The sequence below is a fragment of the Poecile atricapillus genome, chromosome 11 (assembly GCF_030490865.1).
Source record: "Poecile atricapillus isolate bPoeAtr1 chromosome 11, bPoeAtr1.hap1, whole genome shotgun sequence".
Lineage (NCBI taxonomy): Eukaryota > Metazoa > Chordata > Aves > Passeriformes > Paridae > Poecile > Poecile atricapillus.
The window spans coordinates 2,431,520-2,457,020 of NC_081259.1; the positions used below are offsets into that span (position 1 = coordinate 2,431,520).

Below are 25,501 nucleotides of genomic sequence, written 5' to 3' on the forward strand. Positions count from 1 at the left end.
TGTCCCGTGTCCCGGCTGGATGTCGCATCCCCGCCCTTGGTCCTCCCGGCCGGCAGGCGGCGCCCTCGCCGGTTCGGCGCGGTGCCCGTGGCCGCTCCTGGAAGCGGAAGCGGAAGCGGCAGCAGCGGCCCGGCGGGGCGGCTCGGCAGCAGCGCCGCCGCGGAGCGCCGTGAGTACCGGGGGGAACCTCGGGGGCCGGGCGGGGGGCTCCGCTCCGAGGAGGACACCTGAGGGACTTGGAACTCCTGAGGTGGGTGGGAGGAAGGGGCTTGACCCGGGGGCAGCCCGGCCTTCCGCCCCCGGTCAGGCCTGGCCGCCGCCCCGGCCATGGAGGGTCCCCCGAGATGTGCCCGCCTCCACCCCGGGATCTGTCCCCGGCCGTGGAGGGACCCCTGCGATCTGTCCGCCGTCCCCCCGGACCTGTCCCTGGCCGTGGAGGGACCCCCGGGAGCATCACCGTGGGCTGACATTCGGGTGCAGGGTGGCCGTTCCCACTGCTATTGGCTCGTTAACGTCTACTGCTCTTCGGTTTTTATCCCTTTTCCTGCGAAAAGTAGGTCGGGTTAAGAAATAGCAGCATCTGGGGGTAGGTGGGGAAAGGAGGTTTTTTCTTTGTTGGAATTCTTCAGATGAAGCGAGATTTGCAATTCAGTTTTGAAGGCTCATTGTCAGTTCCTGATGCTGTCTCGAGCGCAGCACTGCTCGGTGCATGCCTTGGACCCTCCTTCCAGTTGGACAGGGCTCTTCTGTTCTGGATTTTTGTGCTGTAAATAGTGTGAGCAGAGGAAAGACCCGCGTTTGTTTGGTTTGTGTTGCCAAAGGTGAAACTAAACTATTTGTGTTAAGATGGGTTTTTGTCAATGTGCAGATCATGTATTTTTTGCTTCTCTGGGGAGACGTCTCAGCTGCTCTGGAGAGCCATGGGAGAGCCAGTCCATCAGAGAGCTCTGCCAGCTGCCCAGATCTGTGCCTTGAGCTGCAGTGATCCTTCAGTGCCTGTTTGCTCAAGGGAAACACTTTATTTAGGCTGTATTAGTGTTTTGTCAGGCTCAGGCCAACGTGCTCTGCCCCAGTGGCGTACACAGCACTTGTGCAGTCTTTCCATGCTATATATAGGCACTAGACACCCCCTCCCTCCCTTTGAGGACTGACAATCCTACACCTTGGGCTCTCCAGGAATGAACTATGTGACAGGAGTTCATAGCTTGGATCCTTTTGGACCTGCCCTCAGATCTGAGATTTACAGTGGGAGGACTTGGTTTCCTCTTGCCAGATGTCTGAGCTGACAGTTTCATCTCAGATATACTTTGTAAAGCCCAGCTCACTGCAGGAAGAGATATCTGCTGAATTAACAGCCTGCTGGGCAGATAAGACTTGTGTTGTAGATAAATCTGTTTGGGAAATGCTTTTTTCTCTGTGTCCCCTTCTGGTATTTGTAATTGGGACAATATAATAGTGTTGATCACTGCTAGACCCTTCAGAGCTTAGTTTGAGAGGTGCTACAAACAAACCCAAGAAGTTAAGGGAGAATAATGGGAATAAGGACATGAGCTGCCTAAGCCTGTGTGGCCTGATGGTTCCAGATCAGCTATCAGTGTTATTTCTTCTGAGCAGTTGTTTGTCCCAGCTCTTGCTCCAATCCTAATCATCCCCTTTGCTGATATCAGTGTAGTGAAGTGATTTGTGGAGGTCTCAGGGGGAAAAAAAGCATGTGGGAGCTTAAAGGGGAAGGATTTATCTACTTCATGACCTAAAATGAGTGGTTGGTATGTGTGAGCATGGGAAACACAACAATCAGTCTGTGGCTCCATGGAGTCTTTAGTCCCTTCTGAGAGGCTGAGTGGTGCCAGCCTGTTTCCCAGAGCACAAAAATATTTCCTGGTTCTCTTCCTTCTGCTGTGACTTTTATTCCCCATGTGAAAGGATGGTTTTCTTAAAGCATTTTTGCTCTGGGGTGTGTTGGGAGTGTGCAGTGAGGGTTTGTTGGAGCTGAAGCTCTGCTGTTCTGTTTTTTCCAGAAACATGCAACATGGCAGCAGCCATGGAAACTGAACAGCCGGGCCTGGAAATCTTTGAGACTGCAGGTCGTGAGGAGCAGGTCCCGAGAGAGGAGCAGCCAAAACTGGAACCTTTCTATGTAGAGAGGCATTCCTGGAGCCAGCTTCGGAAACTGCTCACAGATACACGGAAGTATCATGGATACATGATGGCAAAAGCCCCTCATGATTTCACATTTGTGAAGAAAAATGATCCCGAAGGACCGCATTCCGATAGGATCTACTATCTGGGTGAGCTGGCTGTGACAGTGTCACTGCAGGGCTGTTTGGGATTGACTGTTCCTGACAGCTGGGTGTTCCTGGCAGTTAAATCAAAAGGGATTCCAGGCCACACTGGCTGGTCAAAAGTCATGATCGTGATCGTAATATCTCATTAAAACTTGTGAGGTAATCTCCCATGGGAGTGGCATGATTGGAGGTGACCCATTAGGCCTGGAAAAGAGCTGGGAAATCACCTTTGGGGCATGTTCCCAAAACACAAACCATGTTCAGTCCCTTTTCTGTCACTCCAAGTAATACTCTCTCCAAAAGCTATGCAGGTTTATCTCCTTTCTCTTACAGCTGTTGGGTGGAACCTTTTCTCCTTCTAAGTTTCCTTCCAAAGCAGAGATTTTAAGTGTAATTTTGAAAGTCCTTTGTGCCTCAGCTACTGACAGAGCAGATTTTCCAGGATCCTGTGGTGACTAAATAGCAGCATAGGTCGGGGGCAGCTTAAAGAGTAAACACTTTTCTCAACATTTTTGGTCTTAATTATAAAAAACTTTATGTAGTTTGTTGTTCTTGGATTTGGTGCATTGTTTCACTAATTAGTGTTCACTTGACAGAAGTGATTTGGCACCATAAGTCACTGTGAGCAACCCTCTGAGTGGCTTTTTGGAACAGCCCTTGTGGTGGAGGAATGCTTTTCTCAGGAGCTGCAGTAGCTGAACATAAATCCATGAAAACCTGGATTAGGGAGAGAAGCAATGGCTGAAACAGAGGCCTAGGAGCCAGAGCCATGTTCTAGCCCCACTGCTTGCCACTTGGGCTACTTGCTTAAGCTCAGGTTAGTGATTCACAGAGTCTTTGCATGTGCTGTGCAGTGACATAGTCAGAAAACTGCTGCTCTTTTTCCCCTTTTCAGAAGATGGGAGTCATAATCCTTGGATGATGCTGAGTTCAAGCACATCACGGGTGGGTTGAGGCTGATTCCCCTGGGATGAGCTCTGGTTTCCCAAGTGTCAGTTCCTGAGCTATAGATCGGGCTTGGCCTTCCCTTGGAGCACACCTGGCTCCTTCTGGGCTGATACCCATGTGCCTGGGCAGGAGCCTTCAGAAATCTGAATAGCACTGAGACAGAGGAGCAGGACAGGGATGTTCAAACCCCCCTAAAGGTCAGTTATCTTTGAAACACAGGCTGAATATCCCAGACAGAGGAACTGGCACAAAAGCCAGTTGATTATACAAGGGTTGTATAAATCCTCGATTTATACAGCTTGTGGAATTAAAGGGCAGTAAGAAGACACAGAGTGCTTTGAGCAGCATGGGGTAAGCCTGGCTCTCATTGTTCTCTGCTTTCTCTGTGACTTGCACTTCTGTGAAGCAGGGAATTCCCAGAGTGAGGCTGCAATGCAGAGACCATCAGTTCTTCCACTGGTAGGAGGGGCCTGGGAATCTGTTCCTGGGCATCCTTTGAGAGTGTTTGGATTATTAACAGAAAGCTAATGCACTTTTTTTTTTAACCTCACTTTCACAATAGCAATGTCTGGGGAGAACAGGGAGAATACGCTCTTCTACTCTGAAATTCCCAAAACCATAAACAAAGCTGCCGTCCTGCTGCTTTCCTGGAAGCCACTTCTGGATCTTTTTCCGGTGGGTCCTGATTTCTTACTTGCTTCAAGCACGTGGGATTTGGGGTTTTCATCTTGAAAATTTGAAGCTTATTGTCTTAAAAATGTAAAGATTCTCCTTGTATGTGCCAACCCTGCAGCCATTCCAAAATGAAGCACAGCTTTCTCCTGTGTTTGGAGTTCCATCCTCTCTGTGTGCTGGATGATTCCTTTGCTGGCAGAGATGGCAAGTGCTAATTTGCATCAAGTTCTGTGCTGTGAGATCCTGGGGATTGCTGAAGGAGCCTGGAGTCTCCAATCACTTCCCTGCTGTCTTGCAGGGGAAGTGATGATTCCCCCGAGGATCAGTCAGTGGCTCTGTGACTCATTCTGGAGCAGAGGATCCCTTTCCCACTCACTGGGATGTGGATTCCCTTTTCCCTGCGGCACATAGCAAGCCTGCTCCATCCCATCCCATGCACCATGGAAGGCTGGAGGAGGTGGGACAAACCCCACGTGGAATGAGGTGGATTTTTCCCCATGTTATTTCCCAGGGCTGTCAGCCAGACATAAAACTCCGGCTGTGCTCTCCTCCCACCAGACCAGTCACTGCATGTCTGTGAAAGTGAGCAAAGCCTCTCCTGCTCATTCTCGAAATAACAGACCCTCAGTCTGAGCTTTCTTATACCAGGGAGTGTTGGGAATAATGCTGGCCTTGCTATGGGAGGAGTGGCTGTCAGTTTACAGTTGTGTGGGATCTGATCGTGGCCTGCACCTACAAGTGCTGATGGCAGAGGCAAAGCAGGAGTGGGCTTCCAGCCGGCAGCATTCCGGAGGATTCCGGAGGAGGAGGATGTCTGCTCAGCCATCTGCTCCTGGAAGCAGGGTAAGACATGCAGAGCAGAGGTGTTGATTTGGCTTCTCTGCCTGTTTTTAGGCCATCCTGGACTATGGGATGTACTCCCGGGAGGAGGAGTTGCTGCGGGAGAGGAAGCGGATCGGCACCGTTGGGATTGCCTCTTATGATTACCACAGAGAGAGCGGCACCTTCCTGTTCCAGGCAGGGAGTGGGATTTATCATGTGAAAGATGGAGGCCCCCATGGATTCACTGTGAGTTTACTCATCTGCTGTCTCTCTGCAGGACTTTGCTCTGGCAAGGACTCCTTTGGCTTGGAGTGAGAGCAAAGAGCAGATCATCAGCAGTTTCTGAGCTGGCACTGGAAGTGACCTTGATAACCCTGGAAACAGGGTTTCAAACTATAAGAAGTGGTAAAATTGCGGCAGCAATGCAGGACACCAGATTTGTTTGATTTTTCATGACTAGCAGTGTCCATAAAAAGCAACAAAAGGCTCTGTGCTCTTCCATGGAGTCAGATGTCACATCTGAGACAATTTTTGTCCCCAGGTTGCAGTTTCCAGGTCACTGTTCCATGGTCAGTGCTGGGTGTGTTATACCACTTTTACAGCATTTGACCGTACAACTTGCAGAACAAGCAGCCTTCACTCTGCTGGTGCTGAAGCTGGACTTCAAAGCTGAAATAATTTATTATTATTATAATAGATGCTTGGTGTTTGTCTGACCCTGTTGTTGGGGTAATTTACTGTATCTTGAGTTGCTTTTGGACAGCCCCTTTTAGGGTGCTGTTTTTTTAAGAGTGTGTCAGACTTCTCTACACAAACTGCCCTTTGATTTGGGGCTGATCCTCAGCTCTAGGGAAAGAGGCATGGTGGGACCGTGGTAGAGGCACAACTTTCCATATAAAATATCTGCATAATATTTTCCTGTGTGTAAAGTGGGTAGATTCCTCTCTAAAAATGTATTTGAAGTCAGTGTTCACACTGCTGTGGTCTTCTGAAATCCAGGTTACTTGGTGGATATGTTCCTGTGTTATCATATCTTACTGTGTTTCTTTTTTGTTTTTTAATTCCAAATAGCAACAGCCTTTAAGACCCATTCTGGTAGAGACCAGTTGTCCAAATATCCGGATGGATCCCAAGCTTTGTCCAGCTGATCCAAATTGGATTGCATTTATCCATTGCAATGACATCTGGATATCTAATATAGAATCCAGGGAAGAAAGGAGGCTGACATTTGTGCACAATGGTAATGCATCCTGAGTTAAATTCCTCTACCTCCTCTGCACTTGTTCTTGCTAGACTGCACTGAGCAATGGCACTAAAGGTTCTCCTGAACCATTACCTGGGGCTAATGGCCACTGTTTATTCCACCTTGTTTGTCACATTTATAGACTTCCTGTAGTGCAGATACAGTGGGATGATTCTTTTCCCTGCACTGTGCAATCTGGCAGAAAGAGTTGTTTGTTGGATACATATGGAAGGGCTCTTCTCCTGAAACACAGCACATTGCTTTTCACTGGAACAGCCTTTTTTGAGTGGAGCAACTGTGGGTGGAATAGAGCTGGAGGAAAGTTTCTGTCAGTGAAATCAGGCTGCAGAGACTTTTAGAAACAATTTAGGCAGTTTCTGCTGTCCCCTCACACTCAGTAACATAAATTCTCACTTCTTACCCTCTTCAACTCTGTTTTAGGCATTTATCCTGTAAGAAAGAACATGAGAAATTGTGGATAAATCAATGAAAATCAATTTCATTTTGTATTTAAACTATGTAATTTAAATTTTAGTCAATTGAAATTTCTGACACTTCATAGTACTGCTTTAGACTATTTAAATGCTTAATATTAAAATATTATGTAAGTACAGTAAAAATAAGCTGTAGCAATCACTCCTTCTCAGATGATAATTATTTATGGAGCGCTGCTAAGTTACCTCCAGGGTAACAGGAAAAATATTGAAGCCCTATGGATATGTCAGCATGTTGAGATGTTATATAAGGCTGTTCCTTTTGGTTCATACATTGAATGAAATACTGATTCTGCTTTCATGTTTCTGAATGTTGGTGTTTTCAGTTTCAATTGTTCAGAAAGGTTTGAGGTTTTGATTTTCTTAAAAGTTGTAGTTCCAATTCACTGAACTCAGGTAGAGAGAACATTTTCTTTCCTTGACTAATTGAGAGCCTGATTAGGTAGAAGTAAGAAGAGAGAATGGCTTTCCTTTCCTAAAAGAAGCTGCCATGTCAGAGAGGATTAAATCCTCCCTAAATATATGAACAGAGAAGGCTGGAAGCAGAAAACAAATCTGCTGAGAAGTTTTATTACCGTGTAATTGTTCCCTGGGGGTGAATTTGGGCTGTGTTTGGGGTAATGCAGAGCTGGTTTGGTTCTGCAGCACATCATGAACTAATTCTTTGGTGTCTTTTTTTAGAACTGGCCAATGTTGAGGAGGATCCAAAATCTGCTGGCGTGGCTACTTTTGTGCTGCAGGAGGAGTTTGACAGATACACTGGCTACTGGTGGTGCCCAAAGGCACAGCCCAGTAAGTGTGGGGATCCAGCATGTCTGACAGGCCCTGTCCAGTGCAGAGCTCTTTCTTGCTCTTACTTATCCTTATGCAATTTGGGAATGGCCTCCTCTGGAGCTATCTGCAGCAGGGAGCAGGCTACAGGGGCCTTGTGAGCATTGTGGTGAGAGACTTCCCTTCTCACAACAGTGGTGGGAGCTGTAGGAGTCTCAGTGTTTTACTTAATGAAACATTAATCACAGGTTTTGTTGATTTTTCTTCATCCTTCCAATCTGCTTGTGCTCCTGAGAGAACACTGATGCCTGCAATAACTGATAATTCTGTTCTGTAATTCTGTAATGTTAATTCATTTACAGCACTGGATGGGGGTAAAGTTCTTCAAATTCTTTATGAGGAAAATGATGAGTCAGAGGTGGAAATTATCCATGTCACATCACCCATGCTGGAGACAAGAAGAACAGATTCCTTCCGGTACCCCAAAACTGGTGAGACCCTGAAACCTTACATTCCTGTTTCTGGAAGACGCTTGTTTAATTCCATGTGCCTGACAGCAGTGACTCTCCAAGCTTAGAGCAGAGAGGTGTTGAGTAGTCTTTGAATTGGTGTCCAGGTGGTGCAAATGTGTTTGGGGAAGCTGCTCTGGAGGCTGGGTGAGTCACTGGTGACTGTGCTGATATTGCAGCCGTGTGGTTCCTGAGGGCTCTGGGTGTCAGGAGTTGGCAGGAACTCTCTCTCATTGTCACTGTTTGAGACACTCTCTGGGATCCTGGAAGACCTAAGCTGTTGAGGAGTTGATTCTCGTTACAGCCCTGTGTTTCTGAGGGAACAACTCCAGAATTACAGCCTTTTGGGGTTTTGGGAGGATTTCTGTTTAGCTGCTGGCAGTGCCCTGGCAGTTCAAATCCTGGAGGACTCTGATCTCCAGGATTGCTTTTGGACTTTAAACAGCAAACCTGTCCTGCTGCAGCCTGCCAGGAAAACCACCTGTGGTCACATTTGCACACAGTGGATGATCTGGAGGCTTCAGCAGTGAAGGGCTATGGGTAGGCTTCAAGTGGAGTGCCACTGGAAGCAGGGAAGTGGGATTTAAGCAGACCTGCTGAGGGCTGATTCAGTGTCAGGCATGGGGCAAGTCTGAGCAATTCAGCCCTTCTGAGATGTCCCTGCTGTCACAGCAGGACACATTGCTCAGGTAACAGTAGTTTGCTCTCTTTCCTCACTACTGAAATCTTCATTTTTCAGAGAAATATCTTTGTTTGGCTGACCTGCTCAAGCTGTAGATTTCATTCAGATCTTGTAGGTTCCCCATTTCACTGGAAAAGCTTTCTGCTCTTCCTGGTTTACTATTTGTATCAAGGATGGAGAAAGGCTCAGTGTAAGGCTGGGAAGCAAGAGGTGACACCTCGTGGTTTTTCTTGTGAGTGCTCAGATTTCTGAGTGTATTTTGTCATGGCTCTATTCAATGCAAAGAAAACAAGCTAACCAAAGCCCAAATCCCTTAAACAATATGTAGCTTTATTATCATAATGACACTAGTGATGAAGGTAGGTTTTTAGGTGTTTAATTTTCACGGATGCTCTTTAGCACTGGATCACTTTCTATGTACCACTTTGGAATAAGAGCCAAGCAGTGAACCAAAGCTTGCTTTGCTATCCCACTCACTCCTGAGCATTTACTTCCACCTGTAAATGCATCCACTGACTGTGGGAGAGAGGACAGCAGCATGGCTCTTGATCTGTTTGCAGGATTTCATCCTCTAAATCTCCTCACATTTGCAGTTTCTTTTTTCCCTGCCTGGTTCTGTGCTGTCTCTCAGACATGCAGGGAGGCTATTTGATGAAAGAACATTCTGCTGTTTGCCTTTTCCAGTCCTGTATGATTAACACCACAATAATGCACAGCAAACAATTGATGCCTGATTGTCAACATCTGTTTTTATAGGTACAGCAAACCCAAAGGTTACTTTCAAGATCTCTGAAGTGACAATCAATGCAGAAGGCAGAGTAAGTCTATGTTCTGTTTGTTTGCCAAATGCATTTAACTGCTGTGATTTACATATTTTTTTTGTAAAATTAGTTTTCCAGTTCTGCACAAAGAAACTTTCCTGGTTGTGATGGCTTCCTGGCTTCTGTGGAGGCAGTGCCCTTGGCTCATTCCTGTGCAGATACTCAGTGTGCAGCAGTATTTCTCAAGGCTGTGCTTTTCTTTGCTACCACTGGTGTGTGAACTCAGCTGCAGAGCAGAGTATTGTAGGTGTGGATGGTTAGACCTTCTTATGTGACCGATCTCTTGATTGGCTGTGGATATTGGGAAAATTGGATTGCAAATACAGTATATCACCTTACAAAAGCATGAACATATGGAAAGAGATAATCTTTGCTTTTGCCCTGGGATTTTTTTTAACAGATGCAGAAATTTCCATAGCCCATTCCAGGATCTTTGGACAGAGGGGAAATTAATCTTATCAAACAGATATGTGAACAGCCGTAAATTATTGGAATTCTCCCAACTCTTGAGCTACTTCAGCCATCAGCAGTCACCTGCTGGGACAGTGATGCTGGTGTCAGCCAGGAAAGGCAGGGAAAGCCTTCAGGACCCTTTGGGTACCACTGGGATTTGTTCCCGGTCCCAGCAGGGACAGACTGCAGTGTTGCATTTCATGGATTAGAACCACATTGATAACTGGGTGTCATGCAGGATGTTCAGCACCTATCCATGAAAATCCTACAAAAGAGCTCAATACAAATCACCTCCCATTTACAGGGGGGAGCTAAGAGTTCAAATGAGTTGTGTGAGATGAATGATGGGTTTGTGAGCAGCATCCAGATTTCTCTGGTCCCAGCCCTGGCTGTACTGGCAGTGTGCAGCTCTCCTGCTGTGCTGGGGTCTGGCTACAGACGGGGTTCAGTCCCCTGTGTAGCAAAGGCTGAACAATCTAAATGGCATAAGCTGCACAGAAAAAGTCTTCTGTGTCCAGGCTCTCATCGTGCATGAAAAACTGGTTGTGGGGGTTCATCTCAGTGTCACTGAATTGCTGCTTTGTCAACAGATTGCAGATGTTGTGGATAAAGAGCTAGTTCAGCCCTTCGAGATCCTCTTTGAAGGAGTAGAGTACATTGCTAGAGCTGGGTGGACGCCAGAAGGAAAATAGTGCGTATGTTAATCCTGTCTCTGCTCAGAGGGTTTGGGGTCATACAGTCAGAAGCAGATTGTAGTGGTCTCTGTCTTCTTCCAGCTTAAGCCTGCTTTCACTTTTACATTGCTACCAACTTGTTTGTGCAAAGGGGACCATTTTTCCAAAAGCCAAACCAGAGCCCTCCTTGTGTCTTTCTCTGCTCCCTGGCCCTACTGCTTTGGGTTTGGGCACTCGCAGCCTTTGATGTGTGTGTCCTCTCAGCATCCCTGTGAGAGAGAGTGCAGTGCTATTGTCCCCATTTTACAGATGGGGAACTGAAGCCCAGAGAGGTTAAGTGCCTTGCCATGGTCACGCAGGAAGTCTGTGGCTGAGGAGAGAAATGAGCCCAGGTCCCCCAGGCCCTAGGCTAGCGCCCTAACCACTGGACCATCCTTGCTGACCAGACTTACTGATCAGAAAACCTGCTGTAAGTGCTACTTACATTTGCATGTCATTTTAACCCTGTAGATGATGTAGTACAGTGTTTCTAACTCACCAGAAGCTTCTCCAAAAGGATATTTCACTGAAAGGGTTGTCCAGCCCTGGCACAGGCTGCCCAGGGCAGTGGTGGAATCACCATCCCAGGAGGGACTTTAAAGCTGTGTAGATATGGCACTTGGGGACATTGTTAGTGGTGGGCTTGGCAGTGCTGGAGGCATGGTTGGACTCGATGATATTAAGGGTCTTTTCCAACCCAAATGAATCCATGGTTTTCCAGAAGTGCACTTCTCCAGGTTTTGAATCTAAAGATGGCTTTCACCTTTCCCATCCAAATATGGAAGAAATCCAGGGACACATTTGCTAAATTATCCTGCTTTTTGCAGAATTATTGTTGGAGCTACATATAAAGCCATCAGAATATGGCAGGGGCTGCTGCTGGTCCCTTTAGGTGCCAGTGTTATTCTCTACCAGGTGTAGATCTAACAATAGTATTTTCACAAGCATCCTGAAATTTCAATTGAATTTTTTTTCTGCTTCATTATTCCCTCTGATTTTTCTCTTCTCTTTCTCCCTTGAAGCACAATTCAAATCGGGGAGAACAGAATGAGTTAAACTTTTGAACTTGCAGTGCTTATGCAATATTAAAATGAAGCAAAATAGGTTCTTGTGTTATGGAAGAGATTTGTTTATGTGGGTGAAATTTTGCACGTGACTTAATTTGCAACTGAATATTCCTGACTCCCTCAAAACACTTAGTGCTACTGAGTGTCTGCTGAGATTTTCAGACTTGTGTCATACTCATGGTTGCATGTTATTTTCTCTAATATCTGTATCCTCAACAGCATCTGGTCTATCTTGCTGGATCGCTCCCAAACTCGGCTTCAGATAGTCCTGATCCCTCCTGCATTATTCATCCCCACAGAAGATGATGCAATGGAAAGACAGAAACTTATTGATGCTGTACCAGATTCTGTTACACCTTTCATTATTTATGAAGAAACGACAGACATCTGGATAAATGTAAGAATTTGAATTTCAGCCTTCTCTGACAGTTTGTAGCACTCGAGCAACGTTGATGTTACTATGCTGCCAAGGGGAGTGATCCCATCATGCAAGTTCTGTGCATATTCAATGCTTCCTGCTGTAAAAAACAGGATGTAGAGAACAGATTTGGGATGTGAAAACAGACCTGCTTTGCTTGAGTCGATGCAGTACTCAGAGCCAGAAGCAGAGCCCAAGGCTCTGGCATTCCCAGGCAGCCCCTTGCCCACAGTGTCATTGGCACTCTTCAGCTTCTTGGTGCCAATTGCTAGCACCAGCAGTGCCACCAGATAAAATAATCTCCAGACAGCAAAGATGGATCAAGATGACACCGGGTGAAAAGATCTGAGAGTCACCTAACAGGCACTGAACTCCTCCTGAGCTACATTTGGTCTGGTAAAACAGATTAAGGGTGTGATGTTCTGGGAGGTGAACTGCAGGGCAAGTGTTGAGAGCAATCAGGTGCTGTAAACTGTGCCTCTCCTCACACTGCTGCACATAAAGATCCCTGTCTCTGTAGTGACATCCCGTTGGAGGTGTGCCTGGAAGCATCAATCACTGGCACAGAGTTGGATCTTTCAGCAGAGAGCATTTGCACAAAGCCTTCCAATGAATGGTCCCTGTACAGCAAGTGCTCTCTTAGATACCACGTTCTCTCCTTAGTAAATGTTTGGTTTCAGGATGGTGCAGTGAATTTCCCTTTCTCCATTATTTTTACTGTCTAAAATGGTTCTTGACTGGCAGCTCATACTGTGAAGAAAAATGCTCCCAAGTCCTCCAAAGATTGTCCCTTGAAGCAAGAGCTGACATGTTGATGAGTGGGAAGATGATGTCAGCTCATCTTTCTTTAAAAAATCCTTCACTTGCAGGCAGCACAGGATAGAGGTGGACCCACCTCTGTGTCTAAGTTAGAAGGACAGGTGCAGAAAACTTTTGATTAGTTTGGTGACCAGGATATGGAGTTAGACTGGCAGAAAGCTGGAGCTGCTGGGATGTGGCACTGGCTGCAGACCCCCCTGGCTCCAAGTGTAACTGGTTCTCCCAGTAAGGGACAGTGCTGGGCCCAGTTAGCCTGGGCTGTGTGGTCTGTGTTGAGCAGCAAGAGGAACATATTTTGTGTGACTGCAGTGCCAGAGTCCTGCTGGTAACAATAATCCACTGCTCTGTCTTCTCAGATCCATGATATCTTCCATGTCTTCCCTCAAACCCATGAGGATGAGATAGAGTTCATTTTTGCCTCTGAGTGCAAAACAGGCTTCCGGCACCTGTACAAAGTCACCTCGGTTCTGAAGGAGAGCAAGTACAAACGCTCCTGTGGAGGCCTCCCTGCTCCGAGTAAGGGGAATTGTTCTTGTGCTTTAATTGGGCATTTGTTGCTGACCAGTGAAGAAATAAATGTCCTTCCAGCTGGCAGGAATTATTGCCTTATTGGAAACTTCTGCTGTTGTCCAGGAAAGCACTTCAGTGTACAGTCATTCCTCTGGAAATTGTACAGGAGTTACTCTGTTTTTAGCATGCCTTAGTTTTAACCTCGATCCTTCCTTATGGACTAAAAGGAAAAGTTTCCAAAAACCAGATGGATAACAAGCTCCCTGTGATACTGTGAGACATAGTTGGCTTTTCCTCTTCACTGCTGGAACTTGTTCTTGCTCAGACTCAGGAAATCACTGTGTGCAAAGCTCCCAGAGTGGTTTTTCCACAGCATGTGTTCTTAAATTCACAGTTTCATGCTGTGATACTTAATTTACTTAGTGTGTGTTGAAGGCACCTACTGAACTCTGCATGCACAAAAAATACACCTAATTTTACTAGAGGTCCTAGTTTCATCCAACTGTTGTGGGTCTTTTTCCCACATAGCATTCTATCTTGGGCTGATTAGATTGCTCTGAATGCATCTGATTTCTTTTTCTTGCTAAATCTCCCTCATTCTAAGGGAAATAAAATCATCTTATAAAAACAGAGTTCCTGCAAAATTCTCCATTTTTAGCATCTCATATTTCCTTTGCCTGCCTGTTGTTCAGCATAAAACCTTTATTTCTATGCAAGTGATATTTTTAGAAATAAAAAACTCTGTACATTGGCTATTTGCAGGTGACTTCAAGTGCCTCATCAAAGAGGAGATAGCAATTACCAGTGGGGAATGGGAAGTGCTTGGCAGACATGGATCCAATGTAAGTCTTGCTCTTGCTTCCTGGATATCCTGTCACACACTACCGGGAGATGGTCCCTTGGAAGGATCAGCAGAAATCTATTAATCCAGTATGGTTTTAGCCAAAATACACAGTATTTCTGTTCTGTGTAATTTGTGAGCTTGCACAAGGAAGGAAGGAATGGTCCCCAAACTGCTGCTCTTCTAGCTCTGTGCTGGATGAATTCTTTGGCCATTTGAATCAAACTGACAGAGTTTTAGACAGAGAGAACAGTTTTTTTGTTTATCCCTTGCAGATTGCTGGGCTCCAACTCAGCATTATGGAAGTGGGGCAGGAGGGATGCAAGGGAGACTTTGAGGTGGTAGGACTGGATATTGAGGGGTGTGCTGTTTGTTTTGTTCCTGACAGATCTATGTGGATGAAGCCAAGAAACTGGTGTACTTTCAAGGCACAAAAGACACACCTCTGGAGCATCACTTGTACGTTGTTAACTACGAGAACCCCGGGGAGGTGAAGCGTCTGACAGAGCGCGGTTACTCGCACGCCTGCTGTGTCAGCCAGGTACCTGTGCCTGCCAGGGCTGGCTGGGCTGCTCTGCCTTAGCCCAGGCTTATCCTGTCACTCAGCAGACAGGCCAGTATTGATACATAACAAAAGCAGATTTTAGGCTGTGTTGTGCCCTCCTGTACATTGTACAACAAGTGTGTGGTGTGAAACCACCCTGGAAACCAGACTTGACCTCCCGGTTGCTCTCCAGCTCACTTCAGGCAAAAGGAGCCAGGATGAATGGTTTGAAACTCTGAGCCTGGCTCTCTGCCTGCAGTGAACTAGAGAGCAATCACCAGAGGAGGTGAGCCTGGGCAGCATTGGGTGGAGTTCCAAGAATCCAGCTGGGAATTCATGGCCCAGAAGAAGGTGTGTGACAAGCTCTTCATGCCACTCCTGGTTTTTCAGGTGTATCTTTGGCTTTGGAGTGTTAAAGACTCTGGTGTTTCAGAGGCAGAAGTGCTCAGATTTCTGGTTTAATTTGGTCCATAAAGATCTTCTGAAAGATCTAAATGCAAAAGAAATGATCACTTGCTTGTGGCTCTGCACCGAGAAGTTCAAGACATGTTCTCTTTCTTCCCAGGACTGTGACATGTTCATCAGCAAGTACAGTAATCAGAAAAACCCCCACTGTGTGTCACTGTACCGGCTGTCAGGGTCAGAAGATGATGCAGCTCATAGGACTAAAGAATTCTGGGCTACCATTTTAGATTCAGCAGGTAATGGCATGGATGAGGAGCAGGAAAAGGACAAGCAGGATCACAGGATAAAAGATTTCCCAGCATAGGCTTGCTTGAGATTTGCTGTGGCTGACCAGACTTGTCTCTGAAACTTAGGCTTGTGTGAGGAGTTCTGTGAAGTACAGGAGGGACATTTTCAGCTCAGCAACAAATGGATATAAACAGACCACAAAGGAATTTAGAGTGGAAATTACCAATTTTCTCCTGCCAGTTTTAGCTCAGGGAGGGATTTAAGTGCACTCACTTTCTCTGTGTGATGTGTCTGCTAAAGAGTGTGTTCCTGGGGAGGGAGGTGCACTTCTTAAATAGTGTGTGCTGCTGCCTACTCGTGTCTTCATGAGACAGCTCTTGGGCTATAATCTTCCACTGGATTTCTGTTGCCTTTCATTTCTCCTTACCTGAGGCATACTCCATGTCCCGTGCTTTCCACATGTTAGTGTAGCAAGTCCTAAGTGGCATTAGGAAGGGATGGGACATCTGTGAAGAAGAGTTACTGTCATTCACAGGAGAGCAGGGATGGGAATGTGATAGGGCTCAGAAAGCTCACCTAGGGCTGGGGCATTCCCAGTCTCTGCCTGGATCCAGCCACACCCACTGGAAAGTGTGGGAGAGCTCCACTGGGATTGCAGTGACACTGGTGACAGGACAGTGGTGCAGCAGAGCTGTGTTACTCCTCATGCATTCCTGTTAAAACCAGGCTCTGTTCCCTCCCATGGCAGGTCCTCTTCCTGATTATATTCCCCCTGAAGTGTTCTCCTTCGAGAGCTCCACGGGGTTCACACTGTATGGAATGATGTACAAACCCCACAACCTGCAGCCTGGGAAGAAGTATCCCACAGTGCTCTTCATTTATGGAGGCCCTCAGGTGAGTTGGTGAGCAGTGGGATGGGCTGGCAGGGATCACTCCACTGCTCTCCTGCAGGAATGTTTCCTGCTCTGTGCTGAGGGCAGCAGGTGGCATTTTGCCTGTTTGGTGAGCAGATGCTTGGCCAGAGGTGCTGTAAGGATTCATTGTTCCCACATCATGGATCCAGGCACTGCCATTTGTCTGAGGACGGGTATGGAGTAGCAGAGCTGGAACTGGGAGAAAAGGGAATCAAGTAGTCTTTGTTCCCAGTTCTGTCTCCTCCTCCTTTCCAGTTTCCTCATTGGACCTCCGTTCAGCTCTTCATACCTGTGACACAGAATTACTTGTTTTACTGGGAGAAGAGTTTATTGCATAGCAGGGAGAGGGAATCCTGCAGCAGGGAGTAGGGATCTTGAAAACTTTACATTATAAAATTGTATAAAGTATTTAAAGGAAAGTAAATATAAAATCTGAAACTGGATTAAGAGGTGACCTGTGGATTCTGTGCTGCTCTTGTATTCCAGGTACAGCTGGTGAACAATCGGTTTAAAGGAATCAAGTACTTCCGGCTGAACACTCTGGCCTCTTTAGGCTATGTTGTCGTTGTCATTGACAATAGGGGCTCCTGCCACCGAGGGCTGAAGTTTGAAGGGGCCTTTAAATACAAAATGGTAAGTGGGCTCTGACTCTGGCTCTGTTCTCAGCTAGAGGTGGGTTTGAGTGTCAGAGTTACCAGCACTGAAGCAATGGTTTGGAACAGGTTCCCTGCACTGCCTGTGTGACACTCCCAGGGTTTGGGGACAGCCAAGTGTGGATAGGTGAGAATTGAGGGAGGAAAGATGCTTGACATGGAAAAGATAAAATGTCATGGTTTGAGGTTGTGAACCAGTTGCAGCCTGACAAGGGTGGCTCATAACGAGGTTGTGACTCCTCACAGATACAATCTGCAGCTCACATGAAGAAGGACAGTTGCATTCTGAGCATGGATCACTCCCGAGTACCAAAGCTCTGAAGGTGGTTACCTTGGGCAATCCTGAGAAAGTAACTTTTGGCTGTAACTAACAGAACTTTGTCTCTGCCCTGCCAGGGACAGATAGAAATCGATGACCAGGTGGAAGGGCTGCAGTATTTGGCGTCGCAGTACGACTTCATCGACTTGGAGCGTGTGGGCATTCATGGCTGGTCCTACGGAGGCTACCTCTCCCTAATGGCTTTAACACAGAGGTCAGATATCTTCAGGGTATGTTCATGCATTGAGTACTACTCTGGTGGTGCAGACCGAATTTTTCCTTTAACAGTGTGACTTCCATGGGTCGTCACAGCACAAAGACCTTGAAGCTTGCTCTAAACAAGCTAGGACACAGTGCAATGGCTGTTTTCTTCAAGACTCTTCTATTTGGCTGACTTCAGTGAGAAGTTGCTTTCCCAGCAACTCTTAGACTGTTGAACTTGCAATGACTTAGCTGTACTCCTGTACTTCTACCTGTCTCAGGTCACCTGTGCTGAAGGTACCTTAGGTAGTGTCAACTGCTGTCCACTCTGTGCCAGCTGAGCTCTTTGTGTTGTGAACCAGGTAAGGGAAACGATCCTGGTGAAAAACAACACCTCCTTCTCATTCTCCATTTTTTTGGCCCTGAGAGAGTAGTTCCTTGCAGACTGATCAATTCCCAGATCAAATTGCCAGGCTGGTGCATAGCAGAGTGTTCTGAAGCAGCCAGGAGGACAGCCTGGGAGAGGTACTGGAAAGAGGTTCTTGTGCTTGCCTGACTTTAGACCACTGTAATAAATAGCCAGACTGCCTTTGGGTGGAGGTGTGGGAAGACCTGGATATTTCCCTTGAGATATGCTTTGTTCTTTGTGGCTACTCTTGTTTTCTTTAAGTCCAACCTTAATATTACTGGGACGTTTAAAAATTATTTGTCTCGATCCTTAGCAATTGTTGTATTTTTATCTTTACAAACACCTGCCTTGAAGAGGGGGTTTAGGTGGTTTTGTGGTGGTTTTTACTTTTTTCTGCATCTTTTTTTCCACAAGCCTCTCTGCAAGCTGGTGGTAGCTATGCAGGGTAGTTTGCTGAGTCCTTGGGAACTGTTTCTGTTAGACATGTAAATGGACCCAAACCCACAAAACCTCACAGAATGCACTTCCCTCAGTATCCCTTTCAGGGGGTATCTTTAGAGTTGCTTCCAGTTTACCTGTAGGCTCTTCCAGGTTTCCAGCACATGTGGATCGTAGCTGAGCTGTGCTGTGTGTGAGCTGGAGCAGAGGCAACGAGGATTGCTTTGCTCCTTCCACAGTTAGAGTGGGATGAAGCCATGGCAGGGAAGCACGTGGCCAGGTCAGGGGGCAGTGTTGTCATTCCCAGCTCAGGGGTCAGTGTTGTCATTCCCCTCTCCATGGCACTGGCAGGTGGCCATAGCCGGAGCCCCCGTCACGCTGTGGATTTTCTACGACACGGGATACACGGAGCGCTACATGGGCCACCCGGAGCACAACGAGCAGGGCTACTACCTGGGATCCGTGGCCATGCAGGCTGAGAAGTTTCCTTCTGAGTAAGTCTGCTTCTGGCTCTTGTCTTCTTTTTCCTACCAGGAGAGTTCAAGCTCCATAGACAAATTTTTATCTCCCTGATCTTGGTATTTCTCTAATCACAAATGCTCACATTAAATAATATTTTAAAAAAACCCACAATAATAATTATTTACATATAATAGCAACACTAATAAACACTAATACACTAATAAACTTAATACTCAAATGAACATTTGCATAATTACAGATCATTTCATGTAAACCCTTTTATATTATATTTTGTGTCTAAAGAAATGACAAGCATATCTTTAGAGCCACATTAAGATAAACAAAAATTGGCTGATTGGGATGTTTCTGTATGTCCTGAGGCTGTCTCAGCACAGCAGAGCGAGATGGGGCCATGGGCTTTCTCGCCAAAGAGCTGACAATCAGCAAGGTTGAAGGCCTCATATTGTCCAAGCTAGGAAGCATTGCTGAGAAATAAATAAGATATTCAGATAAAAGGTCTGACTAATATGCATGTACAGGAAGAACTTTCAGAGGAAGAAGGAACACATTTGAGAAATGTGTCTATCCAGAGCAGTTTACAACTGTGAAATTACTGCTTTCAATACAAATACTCTTTTCTGGGGAGTGTGTTTGTAGGGATGTGTGTGGACTGTGAAATGAGTGGGATGCTGTCTAGAACTGTTTGTCTCTTGCTTTTCCCAGACCAAACCGTTTGCTGCTGCTACACGGATTCTTGGATGAGAATGTTCACTTTGCACACACCAGTATTTTGCTCAGCTTTTTGGTGAGAGCTGGGAAACCCTATGACCTACAGGTAAGGCCAGAATCAGGGTGTAAAGGTAACGTGTGTCCTGGAGGAATCCAGAATTGGAATTTGTGCTATGGCTGTGCTGGACACCTTGGAACTCCAGGATGAAATTGTAGCATTTGAGCCAAGCATTTTTTTAAATGTTAATATTTTATGAATTAACAAGAAGAAAAATTGGGTAAATAAGCAGTTAAAGCTATTCCTGAGGAGATCTGCAGCTGGAAGGCAGTTCAGCAGGGTTCATGCAGCATAGAAAAGGGTTCTGCATTTAATTAAACCCTGCTGGCTCAATACAGGTGGAGCCCAGAGATCCCACACCACACTGCAGAAGTGGGAATGTGCTCTGGCCAGGAGCTGCCTCTGCTCAGCCAGGCTGATCCCCCTCCAGCACAGCTGGATCCCAGTGAGTTCTCCTGGGTTCAGGCAGTAGAGGATGAGGTGTGTCAGTTCAGGTGCAGAGTTAATGCAGGGACATTCCCTGGACATTTGGAATGTGGCTCTGGGACTGATTTAAATATTGGCGCCTTCAACTCCTGTGGATATTTATGACTTTGTTTTCCATTTCAGATTTACCCTCAGGAGAGACACAGCATCAGGGTCCCTGAGTCGGGGGAGCACTATGAACTGCACCTGCTGTATTACCTGCAGGAGAACCTGGGCTCTCGCATTGCTGCCATGAAGGCCATGTGACTGACCTCAGAACTCTGCTCCACGGCTGCTCTCCGGACAGGGAGGTGTAGGAAACTAGAGAAAATAGGATGGAACGTTGCTTTCTGGTGCCTGCCACACGTACACACATGTACACACCCTCACAGACACTTTTTTAAAAGTAAATTTGGTGCCATACAGGAAATTAAAGTACGGTGATCTAATAACTTTAGTTATTAAACTTAAAGTTCAAGCTGTAAATAAAATCCAATGTCTGTCAGTACCATGGGTGTTCTCTTGGGGGACAAGCTGAAACTGAAAATAACGTACTTCTACAGCACCAGATCTTCACTTTTTGCAAGCATTATGACATAATTGATGTATTTTTACAGTGTGTTCCTTGGTATCTTATTACATTATACTGGATGATTTACTCACTACACAGCAAGAGTTTAACTGAATGGTTACAACTTTTATTAATTTTAAATGCTATCATATAGCTTTTATGCTTTGTGAAAGGGATGTGTCTCACTCCTTAGAAGGTGGTCACAAGTTGGACACATCCCCTGTCTAGATGTTAATTGTTTTTTAAGAAGAAAGACTTTTAAGCTGCCTCTTAATATATTTCAAGTTTGGATTCAGATCAGTTGATGCCGGGTTCTTTGATTCCTTCTCCCTTAGGATAAATAATTCTCTTTTCTTCCAGCAGCTTGAGAACCTATCCTGATTGTACTTGATTTCAGTGGAGAAGTGAATTGATACTTTACTGTGATATGGGCATAACAATCTTTTATTCTGAGGTGCAAACTAACTTTAAGTTAAAAAGCAGAAACTGTAAACTTTCAAACAAGCTTCAAAGTGCATCCCGTTGAGATGTTTCCCTGATGTTCACTCTGGAGCTGGGTTTGCAATACTCCTTCCTCACCCTCACATCAGCATGATATAGGCATATGCATCTTGTTACAATTTAGAAATTCAATATTCTAATTCCAAGGTCTGCAGAGGATGTGTGGGGAGACCTTACATGTGAGGCAATATGAACTGTTCTGTTGAATTTCCTCTTGTATGAGGGGCTATTTCCCAGGCTCATGCCCTGTCCAGTCCCCTGTTCCTGGGTCCTTTCTAGCACTACTGTGCATGATGATATGATGCTGTCTTTGGGAACCCTTTTCTGTACAGCTTCGGGTAACCCTCAAGGAATTGCAGTCCCAGTTGTGTTTTGGTATTGAGGTTTTAACTAAGCAGCAGGCTTGGCTGAAAACATAAGTGTGTGAAAGCACTTTTAACTGGCGACAGGTAATTCAGGCTAGAAATCCATAGAAAGTTACTCTCTAATCCAGAAAATTCTCCCTTTGGGACTTGCCTCTGAGACTCTGATAAGTTTTAATGGTTTTCTTAGAAACCGAAGAACTTAGTTTTCTTTCTGTTTTGGTGCTAGAGACAAGCAGAGCATGATTTTCTTTTCATCTGCTGAAAATCTGGAATCACTCTCAGTGTTTACGCTCTTAGAACTCCACATGTTGTAACCTTGTACTTTCCTTGATTTTGTTCTGTTCAGCTTGATCCCAGAACTCTGGGATTTAAGAGTCTGGCTGTATCAGATCAAACTGCATCGTTTTTCAGTTAAATTGCTGGGCATGTGCACCAAAGCGAGGGGAGCTGGGGCGGTTACACGGTTGTAAAAGCCGTGTGTGAGAACAGGATCTGGTTTTTGAGATAAACAAAGGAGCCAAAGCCAACAGGCGTGCAGGGAGAGTTTCCTCCGCAGTGGGGAGCCTTGGTTCGGGCTGTTTGCTGGTTTTCAGATGGCAGCGATTACAAGTGGGTCAGTTAAAACACCATTAGCAGGTCAATAACGGGTTGATTTTGGGAAGGGCGTGGCAGAGAAGGAGCCCAGCTCCAGGAGTGTCTTCTCTTAGTGGTGAATTGTGTCTGAAGCAAAGGCAGCATCCCTGGGGAGAATGTTTAAAGTCAGCACCGAGAGAGAGGAGCACGTGTGCAACACAACAGTGGGTAGAGACAAAAATAAGCTGTTCCTCTGGAATTCCATTGTGTTCCCAACGTGTTTATGCTGTATTATATATACATATATCTATATCTGTTCATATATACATATATGTATAAAATTACCCATGGATAGTATTCACCTTTTCCAAGGTTGTTTATATTTTGTTCAATATTAAATTAACTTGCTTTTTTGGGGTGTTTTTGTTCTTTTTCTAGAGGTGATTACCCTTGAATGTAAATGTATATGGTTTTTAAGATGAAATTGATCCTTTTGTTTAAAAAACAGAACAAAAATGGCCTTCATCAAACAGTGCTTTTTTGGGGGACTGAAGAACTAAACATTACGTAAGTAAACCAGGCTGGGTTTGGATTTGAGGCAGGATGTAATTGTCAGTGCTGACATAGAATTTTTAATAATGCATCCTTCCACTGTTTTAAATATATACATCAAAAAGCTATTAAAGTACAATATACTGTAACTGCTCTGTTTTGCAACATAAATTATGGATTCTTTCTTTCCTACCATTTTCTTTTCTTTTTACTGTAGTTAAGCACTTTAAGACCCCGTGCTTTCTTACCCTGTGGAAGTGGTGGAAGGATTTATCACCAGAGTTTTGTAGTTCTTGCAAAAGAGATGCCTTAGATGAAGTCTGATTCCAGCTAAATTCCCAGTGAAGAAAGGCCCCGTTGTGATCGAGACTGCAGAGGTAGGAAGGTGTTAGTGCTGAGGGACTTTGCATCTTTATTTTTGGGGGGGAGTGGTATTTCTGTACCTCGTATGGTGAAGTGTGGGTCTGGCCAAGGATGAGGACAAGGCTGTACCTTACAGTCCTGGAGATGGGAATATCGCTTGAGAGGGTTTCCAGCCTGTTTGATATTTGGGATTGTATTTCTTCACTTCCTGCATGTTAAAAAAATCTCTTAGTTAATGTGAGTTTTAAGCAGAACTATGAGATCCTGGGGGAGCACATGCAAGAGAGATTGTGGAGCAAAAAGGTGTGAGGAGGAGCCTTTGCTGTGGCTCCCAAACCAGAGGTTGGTATGTCCATGCTGAGGCCCCTATGCCTTGCAGGTGTGTCTGCCCAGCAGGAGCTCTGAGCAGGAGCAGGACTGAGCCTTCCTTGCATGGATATTTAGTTGCACAGGTGTCTTTGAGATGAATGTTTTTCATATGTTTAAGAACATATATGAAATATGGGGATCTGAGTGCTGAGATACCGAAGTTGTTGTGTGTTGGTGCAGGCAGTTTCCTGTCTTTTGAGGTGGTTGGGTTTGGTTGTGTTTGTTTCTGGTGAAAGCATGTTCTTTCACCCCATTTTAGTGTGGTTTCCAGTGATGCCTCGTGAGTGTGGGATGTGCAAAACTGTTGGGTTTCACCCCCACCTCCCTTTGTTCTCAATGATCTCTTTTTATTCAGAACACAGAAAAATTAATATCTACTTAGAACGGCTTAATTTTTACAAACTCAATGGGAAAATGAGCTCAAAGCACCAAGCAAATCTTTGAAAATAACTAAGTTCATTATATTAGAATGGAAAATGCATTCCCTATTTACTGGTGGCATTTGGAAATAGGCTATGGAAAGATGTTCTGAGTGGGATAGTGTAGTAATGCTTTAACCCTGGAGCACCTGCACCTGAACCTGGGTAGGAAATTACAGAGAATTCTCATACTCTGAGTTCCAACCCATATTCCCTGCCAGGAGAAGTGGGTTGTGCTCCTGCTGTGTGTCCGTGTGTCCGGCTGTCCTGCTGCTGCCGTGACACCCAACCCCTGCCCAGGCAATAACAGAGTCTGAGTGAGCAAAACATGAGCCAGGTGAGGCCCCTGCCTTGGGCTGCCTATTTCCTTGAGTGCCAGAACCCTACAGAGACTTTCCATGTGCCCCTTTGGAAGGGGCAGAGAGCTCTTCCTGCGGTTTTTCCTTGGCTGTTCTGCGCAGTAGAAGTTCAGGTGTTTAATTCGAGAACATGAAGTGCCTGCTGTTTGCGTTAACAAAATTGCATGTCTCACTCCAGTGGGTTTATTGGGCTCCCTCCCTCCCCCCTCCTGAGCTCCATGGCTTTTAATCATGTAAAGTGGAGACATTAGTTTTGCTGCGTTTTATTACAAAACCTTTGTTGCAATAAAGATGCTGCTAAATAAATTGAATTAAATGTTGGGTTTTTTTCCACCCTATTTTCAACTGTCTGTCTCCTTGATTTAGGAGAGCTTGTGTGTAATTAAATCTGTGCCCTCGTTGTGCTGTGGAAAGCAGCAGTGATGTGTGTTTGATGCACGCCGGTTGTTCCACAAAAGCATCTGCCGTGTTTCCTGTCCCTTGTGGTTTGGGAGATGGATCCCATCAGGAAGATCAGGCATTTCCTTGGCACAGCCATGTTCCCTCTCCTGAGTGTTTCCATGTGAATGCTGTTTGCAGCCCTCTGCAGCCACCAGCCGGAGCTGTCGCACCAGGGACTGCAGGACGCAGCCTCGCCGAGGTGGGACAAGTGCCACGGGGGAGGAGGTGGCCCTGGTGCCCCAGCAGAGGAACCTGTGTGAGTGGAATGGGCAGTGGAAGAGATGTCCCCTCATACAGTCACCTTGTGCTCAGCCTCCTGTTTGTCTCTCTGAGCAGAATGAGCCTTGCAGGCACCCCAGTTCACCTAGTGCTGTCCCAGAAGGTCTGGGGGGGTGGCTCAAGGCACATACAATTCTTATTTTCACTCATTCCTCATTTTTCACCCACAGAGAAGCACACCAGTGGGGGAAGCACTGCCCTGTGCTCTGCCCAGTTTGCAGTCCTTAGTCTGCAAAGGACTAAGAAGCCTCCATCCTTGGAGGCTTCTGAGACCTGAGGGAGTGAAGATTTAGGCAAGTCCTTTCAGGCTAAAGTCATGGTATATTTTTAGTGTTTGGGGTCACAGTACTGGTCTGGGACAGGATAACAGGAAAATCTTTTCTGGAAGAACTTAAGGCCTGAGCACAATTAACCCTCCTGTCATTTTATGGGATTAATAACAAAACTGCAAATGGCAGCTGGGATTAAAGGGCTGTGTTTTCCTCCCCAGCATAAAGTCTTTTCTCAGGATAATCATTTTCCAGACTGCTCCTGCCAAACAGACCTATGGAAAACCAGTGCTGGTTCAGTCAAGCTCCTCGGCACAGGCATGCAACACCACTGGGCTGGCCCTGCAGGGCTGCATGTTTCCCAGGGAATTCCCAAAATCAGGATTTCCTCTCATAAAAGCAAACAGCAACAGATTGCTCCAAGAGAAAGCCAGCAGCAAGGAAACGATGACCCAAAAACAGCAAGGTAAGGACCTGTGGGAGG

At 45.8% G+C, this 25,501-nt stretch overlaps 1 protein-coding gene across 3 annotated transcripts; it reads left to right on the top strand.

The window, feature by feature from the left end:
* Positions 1-105: 105 nt before the first annotated feature.
* On the top strand, positions 106-24,339 carry DPP8 (dipeptidyl peptidase 8). 3 transcript variants are annotated; one of them, XM_058846750.1, is made up of 20 exons: positions 106-169; positions 2,019-2,288; positions 3,796-3,908; positions 4,803-4,976; positions 5,802-5,970; positions 7,149-7,259; positions 7,601-7,729; positions 9,186-9,247; positions 10,294-10,394; positions 11,703-11,880; positions 13,077-13,236; positions 13,993-14,072; positions 14,460-14,612; positions 15,181-15,316; positions 16,057-16,202; positions 16,709-16,855; positions 17,272-17,424; positions 18,594-18,736; positions 19,428-19,539; positions 20,101-24,339. In XM_058846750.1, exons 2-20 carry the CDS (start codon positions 2,030-2,032, stop codon positions 20,221-20,223), a joined length of 2,649 nt encoding a protein of 882 aa, XP_058702733.1. In that variant the 5' UTR covers positions 106-169; positions 2,019-2,029; the 3' UTR covers positions 20,224-24,339. The 3 variants fall into 3 exon arrangements, with proteins under 3 accessions (XP_058702733.1, XP_058702735.1, XP_058702734.1); XM_058846751.1 differs by having other exon boundaries at positions 117-250; XM_058846752.1 differs by lacking the exons at positions 19,428-19,539; positions 20,101-24,339 and having other exon boundaries at positions 17,272-17,408; positions 18,594-18,730.
* The last annotated feature ends 1,162 nt before the right edge of the window (positions 24,340-25,501 follow it).